Here is an 8,225-nt window from a genome sequence, read left to right on the forward strand (position 1 = left end):
CCATCGTTAAAAAGAAAAGACAAATGATGACTAGAACATATAATTTGCTCAACATCTGTTTTTCCAACCATGCAAGAAATTTCTGCCACCCCCGCTAATATTTTATGTTATTTAATACTGCATGTGCAACCGAAAAATGCTTAGCTGTCTGACTGTTTATCATATTTCTTTCTTTCCATCACAGTAAGTGAATTTATAGGTCAAGACCTGCACAGTTTTCCAGAGAGGCATCAGAATTAAAACATGGCCTCAAATCAAAAATAACCATTTCATGAGGAAAATAACACATTTTAACAGTCAAAGCATCTAAAGCCAACTACCGATAGCCATGGACCAACAAAAGAGCTATGCTCTTCTAGATACAATCTTGCTGAAAGGACTTCTCATACAAAGTCTGCTACAATTTTATTTTATTATATGCTTGAAACAACTCACCTGTACAGAGTCCAGCCTTAACTTTCCTTGAATTGCGTTAATTTATAGAATTTGTCATGATACCAACTCAATACAATTTTTTGCCATCTAGAAAAAATGTATAGGTTTTTTTTAACAGGGAGTTTTTTAACATAGGGGCAATGGATGACATCCGTCAGAGGCATTTGTCACAGCCATCCAGTAAGAACTGTATCTGTTAAACATATATGTTTTGTTTTTTTAACATGGTAGTCTATGGGCGATGGATGGCGTCCGTTGGAGGTATGTGTATGTTTTTACATGTTTGTTGAACATCGTCGGTATATGTTGGTTTAGAGATCAGTTAAGGGAGGTCACATCTGTATTTTACAATAGGTCATCTCAGACAAAGGTCTAAAAGAGTATATAATTCCTTCATCCAGGGACACATAGGGAAAACCACTGTGACTCCTTTACTATACAATTTGGACCTACTGATGGACATCCGGATATGTAAAATTTTTTGGCCTTCTGCTATGACCAAATGTTCCACATATTATCTTCACCATATATAAGGTGACCTCAAGTAACTTTCTTGATCCATTTATATAAGAAACAACATGGATATTCTTGCACCTGTCAGTCATAGGAAAGTAAGCCATTAGGCCTAATTTCATTGGTGTATTTATGGTCTCCTTTATACTGACCTTCTGTATGCTGCCTTTTACATGTCTGTGTCCATGCTTGTAAGTCATCTGTGATTGATCTGTACCTGGATAGAGGTCCATTCGCTATGAATTCCCGAGTAGGCTGTTCTTCTGTATTACATGTACCACTGCCAACAGTGCAGAGCTGTAGGACAATGCCCACTATGTACAGATTTTCATGGAGAGGCTTGGTAAATTACGAAGGAGGTCATTTAGCTGGGAGGTCCAAGAAAAAAGGCCTGAAATGGCTCATATAAGGTGAACCGATTCCTTTCAGTACTGTTCCCAAAGTCAGGGGTTCGCCAGAACACAACAGAAAAACCATACGAACTAATTTTAGCCTTCTTAAAGATGCTTGGCAAAACAGTCAACACATCTCATCCAGAATATAGTGCTATTTAAGAATTATAGAATTCTATACTCGACCCTACACCAAGCTTGTTAGAGGTAGAAATAGGCGCAGAGGATCATGGGGAGTGGAAAAAATTGTTTAGCGGTTCCTTCATGATAATAATGTTGGGAATCACCGCCGTACAGCATCCATGTTTTCTGGAGTGTGTAATCTGCATTTCTGGTATGATATTTGTATTTAAAATACTCATGTTATATTGCTGTAAAAATGTAATAAAAACATTGTTTAAAAAAACAAAATACTTAGGAAGCGATACCACAGGGCAAGCAGTATTAAGGCATTCCCATTGTGTTTCTAAATGTAGATTAAGGAACCTTTCTGCAGTAGATTTGTAAAATATTTTACACATAGCATGTGAAACTGGAGGCAAAATCTGCAATAATAAATAATTAAAATTTTCTATCAAACTCAGGGGATGACCCATTAAAAGACTTAGGGTGTGTTCACATCAGCGTCACCCCTCCGTTCATGGGCTCCGCTAGACCTTTCCTTCGAAAGAACCCATGAATGGAATGGCAAACAGAAACCATAGCTTCCGTTTGCATTACCCTTGATTTCAATGTCTTCCATTTGTCTCCGTTCTATAATATTTTCGTTTTTTTGCGGAATCAATAGCGTAGTTGACTGCCTTATTGTTTCTGCCAAAAAAAACGGAAACCTTACCGAAAGGAGGCAAATGGAAACCATTTGCAACGGAAGTATTACCATTAAAATCAAACCTATGGTTTCCGTTTGCCTTTCCGTTCATGGGTTACTCCGACGGAAAGGTCTAGCGGAACCCAATAACGGAAGGGTGACATTGATGTGAACGAGCCTTAAACTGTAACCCCAACTTTACACTGCATTGGAGTGACTTTAAATGGTAGTGGTCTGGGTTTCTTCTCTGACCTTTTCCAATGTCAAGATTTATTTCCAAATGTACTTGTCGCTCTTTTGTAAAATCGATTATAATTTATTATTCATACAGACTGACTGACATAGATATATGTCACATAAAAATATATACGACAAATGTGACCTATGCACATCCGGCATGTAAACTAGCTTAAGGAAACAAGTATACAAAGCCTTTTTCTGAATTTGTTTCTGCTGAGAGAATGTGAGAAGCCAAGGTGAAGCCTCAGACAAGGAGATCAGCCCATAGAGGTCTTTCACAGCACAACGACTTCTTCCATTCTCCTGTGTTATGCATAAATCAACCATAAATGTGCTTGTCTTATCCAATGTAGCACTAATTTATGCAGATGTACCCTATGGATCCCTGCCTTAATAAATGGTTTATGTGTATTTATATATCTATTATTTTTATATATGCCAGTTTGGCAATTTGTAAGTTTGTATTTTGCAGCCGGTCTATTAAAAATATGTTGAAAATTCTCCGTACAAAGCTTCTTTTTTACATATTGATCATCATCATCATCAATAATCATCATCATCATCCACATGAAAGCTGCAAGGTTCTTCTTTGGATATCTGCAGGGAATTTCCCCTAGTTTCTCTGCAAGATCATGGTCCAGGCTGGATTGCGGTTGGTGGTGGCAAAAAATTTGGTAGGGGACTCTGAAGTCAACACGATCTGCCAACAATCGACTGTGTATGGGTGCATTCTGACTGACTCTCAATGTCTGCCCATCGCATCAAACCTTCATCAGGCTTTTGGCACTTTAACCTGCTCAATCCTTTGTTCCCTAAGAGGTAAATAAAACTGGAGGTGTCTGACTTACCTACTTGTCCCTATCAATAAAAATGAGACCCCCCCCCCACCCTCCAATTACCTCCCTGATAGGGCATAAATAAAATGAGCGTAAAGTAATAAAGTAAACATTATTGGGAGGGGTTGGTGAAGACCCAGCGGTCATGGTGCAAGTTGGCACCAATAACAAAGTTAGAGGCAGGTGGAAGGTCCGAAACAATGATTTCAGGTATTTAGGCTGTAAGCAGTGGCGCAACCACCGCTGTAGCAGCCATAGCGGCTGCTACGAGGTCCGCGGCATGAAGGGGCCCGTGATGCCGGTCGCACGGCCCCCCATGCCCGGAGGCTCCACTAGCAGCCGCTATGGTTGCTACAGCGGTAGCGATGCCACATTCAATAGTATCTGCGTCCTTCGGACACAGACACTATTGAACACTGACAGAGCAGGGAGTTACCTCCCTGCTCTGCTATAGGCTACATGCCACATTCGGTCTGCAGCCTATCAGGCGCAGGGCCAGGAACCCTGCGCAGGCCGGCATGATAACATCACTGGATCACCCCAGCCTACGCAAGGATCCCATCGGCGTTAAGGAGCTGCTCCGTTCGTCGGGGGAACGGGGCCCGGGTGAGTCTAATTTTTTGTTTGTTTGAGGGGGCCATATATCGCACTATATACAAGTGAGGTGGGGGTGCTATCTACAAGTGGGGTTGTATAGCACTGTTTGGGGGGGCTGTATAGCACTGTACTAGGGGGGCTGTATAACACTGTCTACAGGGGGGGAACTGTATAGCACTGTCTAGAGGGGGGACTGTATAGCACTGTTTACAGGGAGGGCTGTATAGCACTGTCTACAGGGAGGGGCTTTATAGCACTGTATGAGTAGGCTGTATAGCCCTGTCTACTGGGGGGATGTAAAGCAATGTCTATGAGGGGGGCTGTATAGCACTGTCTACTGGTGGGGCTGTATAGCACTGTCTACAGGGGGGGGGCTGTATAGTGTTGTCTACAGGGGACTTTATAGCACTGACTACAGGCAGGGGGGTCTGTATAGCGTGTCTACAGGGGGGGCTGTATAGCACTGTCGACTGGGGGCTATCTACCACTGTCTACAGTGGGGGCTGTATAGCACTATCTACACGGGGAGCTGTTTTGCACTGTATACATGGGGGACTCTATTGCACTGTCTACAGGGGGCTATATGGCACAATCTACAGGGAGGCACTATCTGCAAGGGGGGCCTGTGTGTGGCACCCAGGGGAAGGGGGACCAGTCAAAAGTTTGTTATGTGGCCCAGTGTTTCCTAGTTATGACCCTGGCTGTAAGCTAAGGAAAGAACCTCAAATTTCTGTAATACTATGTGTACCACATGCCACACAAAAGAGGCAGCGGGAGATTAGGCAGGTGAACAAGTGTCTCAAAAGTTTGTGTAGGGAGGAGGGGTTTGGGTTCTCGGAGAACTGGGCCGACTTCTTTGTTGGCCTCAGACTCTACAGTACCTGAATGGGGACGGTGCAGCAGTGTTAAGGGAGAAGATAGCTACAAGTTTGGAGGAGTGTTTAACGGGGAACTTGGGAGGGCAATTGCTGTATATGAGGGGAGTACAGCGTAGCTAGTGAGCTGAAGCTAAGAAATGAACATGGGGTGGAATAGAGGAATGGGTTAATAGGGATAAGAGTAAAACAGATACAGGTAAGAGGGGACTTTGTAGGGGCCCATATAGAGTCCCCTATACTAAATTTACAGGGGACTCTATAGGGGGCCATATTTACAAGGGGAACTATCTACAAGGGGCACCCTATAGAGTCCCCTGTAGACTCTATAGGGGGTCATATCTACAAGGGGCACTATCTACAGGGGTCACCAAATCTACAGGGGGCACTATCTATAGGGGACTTTATATGGGCCCTATCTACAGGGGTCACTGAATCTACAAGGTACTCTATCGGGGGCCTTATCTAAGGGGAGCACTATATACAGGGAACTCTGTAGGTGACGCTATTTACAGCCTGTAGACTATATACTATCTACAGAGGGGACTCTATGGGGGGCACTATCTACAGAGGGCTTTGAGGGGCGCTGTCTACAGAGGGTACTATGAGGGGCACTGTCTGCATGGGGCTCTATGAGGGGCACTGTCTACAGGGGGCTCTATGAGAGGCACTATTAACCGGGGGCTCTATGAGGGCCACTATCTACAGGGGGCTCTATAAGGGGCAGCATCTACAGGGGGCTCTATGGGGGGCACTATCTACAGGGGGCTCTATGGGGGGCACGATCTACAGGTAGCCCTACGAGGGGCACGATCTACAGGTGACTCTATGAGGGGCAAGATCTACAGGGGGCACTGTGTGTGTGTTGCATTATTTTATAGTATTTGACACAATTTTATTCATGGGCACAGTGCATGGTACTATTATATTCAGGGGAACAGTGTATGGTACTATTATATTCAGGGGCACAGTGTGTAGCACTATTATATTCAGGGGCACAGTGCATTATATGATTATTTTCAGGGGAATAGTGTGTGGCGCCATGAGAATTTTACCAGATGGAAAAGATAAAAGAAAATGAACTACTCCAATCTGAGAAGATGTCACCTGTGAGTCACTAAATGTAAATGTTTATTCTTCCTGTGACTGATCAGTACTGTAGTCACTGTATGATCTTCAGCGAGATGATGGGTGTATTGTTCTTTTTTGTGAAACAGCAACTCCCAGCATATCCTTATCATTTTTCAGGCTATACTGGGAGATGTAGTTTTATGCCATACCCACCGTATATGGAAGGGCTTAAGTGGCATTTGCAAATGATCTCTGTACTGAGCTGTATTTGTGCTTGTGTTGTATATATGTACTAAGCTTTGTTCTGGTGCTGTATATATGTAATAAGCTTGGTTTTGGTGTTATATATATATGTACTGAGCTTGGTTCTGGTGTTGTGTATATATATATATATATATATATATATATATATATATATATATATATATATAAAATGAAGGGGCAGCACTCCAAGGAAATTGGTGAAAAAAAGTGATGTGTTTATTCACCCCAGGCAGGCAACGTTTCGATCCGTCTCTATGGGATCTTTGTCAAGCCCTTGACAAAGCTTGACAAAGATCCCATAGAGACGGATCGAAACGTTGCCTGCCTGGGGTGAATAAAGACACCACTTTTTTTCACCAATTTCCTTGGAGTGCTGCCTCTTCATTTTTTTGGACTTCATTAACAAGGGTTCCTAGCCTCAACCTAGGAGGCCTGCACCCACTGCTGTTGCTGTGCTGCTTTACTCTTTTTCTCATTTTATATATATATATATATATACACACACGTACTGAACTTTGTTTTGGTGCTGTATATATGTACTGAGCTTGGTTCTGGTGTTGTATATATGTACTGAGCTTGGTTCTAGAGTTTTATATATGTAATGAGCTTGGTTCTGGTGGTGTGTGTATATATGCACTGAGCTTGGTTCTGGTGTTGTATATATGTACTGAGTTTTGTTCTGGTGTTGTATATATGTACTGAGCTTGGTTCTGGTGCTATATATATTAGTGTGGAAATCCAGTTAAACATTCAGGACAGGGAATCTCTTTATTTAGAGTCCACTTTAAAATAGGGTGTATTTGGAATATTGTAATTGTTTTATTTGATTATTAGAATAATTTTCCATGGCGCGAAATACTGCAAACCCCACCCCCTTGGTGCATATGTTTTGTTCACAAAATAGGGAACCAGTTGTTAAAAATTTGAATCTCCCCCCTGGGGATAAGTTAGGCATGGCTGGATGATAGCTATGACTGGGCTGTTAATTTACAGGGTTACGGTCTGTTTAGGAATGATCGTACTAATAAGGAAGGGGGTGGGGTTTGCTTACATGTAAAATCCTGCCTAAAGTCCATCCTGCGTGATGATGTCTATGAGGGAAATGATCATGTGGAGTCCCTACAGGTGGAAATAAGGGGAGGGAGAAAGAATAATAAAATACTGATAGGGGTTTACTATAAGTCTCCAAGTGTAAAGAAGGATCAGAAAATCTACTAATAAGGCAAATAGATGACGCAGCAAACCATAATGAACTAATTATTATGGGCGACTTTAACTACCCTGAAACTGGGAGGCAGAAACCTGCAGGTCTTACAAAGGAAGATTATTTACAATAATTAAAGACAATTACCTTTCACAACTGGTGCAGGACCCAACAATGGTGGAAGGGGGTCACCTCTGGATCTAATTTTAACCAATAGACTGAACAGAATATCAAAATTACATGTTGAGGGTCACCTAGGTGACCACAACATAATACGTATTTATTGATCCTTTAATAAGATGTTTAGTAGAGAAGCTACAAAAACACTGAACTTCAGAAAGGGCAATTTTCATCAGCTAAGTGTCCTCAAAAATAAAAACAGACAAGCTAAATGAGACATTTTTTTAATTAAGTCCTGTGAAAGCTATATACCTTATGGGAATAAACAAGTTAGAAACAGGAGAAAATCAATGTAATTAAATAAAATTGTAAGGGGCGCAATAAATTATAAAAACAAAGCATTGAATCTACTTACAGGGTTTTTCCCATCTTGGACATTTATGGCATATCCACAGGATATGCCATAAAAGTTAGATAGATGCGGGTCCCACCTCTGCAGCGGAAGAAGTTTACTATAAGGTGCCCCTTACCTTCTGGGCCCCTGTGCAGCTGCACAGGCTGCACCAATGGTATGTCCGCCCCTGCACCTCTGGGACCCGCACCTATCTCTAGAACGGGGCCCCCTAACCCCGTCTAGGTTACTCGGCTCCCCGGCTCCCAGCCACTTCCTGGTTAGGTGGTCGGGAGTTACGGAAACAGCCGAGAGTCCGCTGGGCTACACTGTTTCCGTAACTTCCATAGAAGTGAATGGGAGTTACTAAAACAGTGTAGCACTGCGAGCTTCACTGTTTCCGGAACTCTGTAGCTACAGTAACAGCGTATCTTGCCGAACTACGCTGTTTCCATAACTCTTATTCACTTCTATGGGAG

The 8,225-nt window shown here is 42.5% G+C and overlaps 1 protein-coding gene across 1 annotated transcript in view; it reads left to right on the top strand.

Moving 5' to 3' along the window:
- The window catches only part of NFATC4 (nuclear factor of activated T cells 4), a 92,232-nt gene extending 89,374 nt beyond the window's left edge, over positions 1-2,858 (top strand). The window contains exon 10 of the mRNA XM_075828965.1: positions 185-2,858. Within this exon, the coding sequence (XP_075685080.1) occupies positions 185-240 (56 nt within the window). The 3' untranslated portion in view covers positions 241-2,858. The remainder of the gene's footprint in view (positions 1-184) is intronic.
- The last annotated feature ends 5,367 nt before the right edge of the window (positions 2,859-8,225 follow it).

Source organism: Rhinoderma darwinii, chromosome 1 (genome assembly GCF_050947455.1).
Source record: "Rhinoderma darwinii isolate aRhiDar2 chromosome 1, aRhiDar2.hap1, whole genome shotgun sequence".
Lineage (NCBI taxonomy): Eukaryota > Metazoa > Chordata > Amphibia > Anura > Rhinodermatidae > Rhinoderma > Rhinoderma darwinii.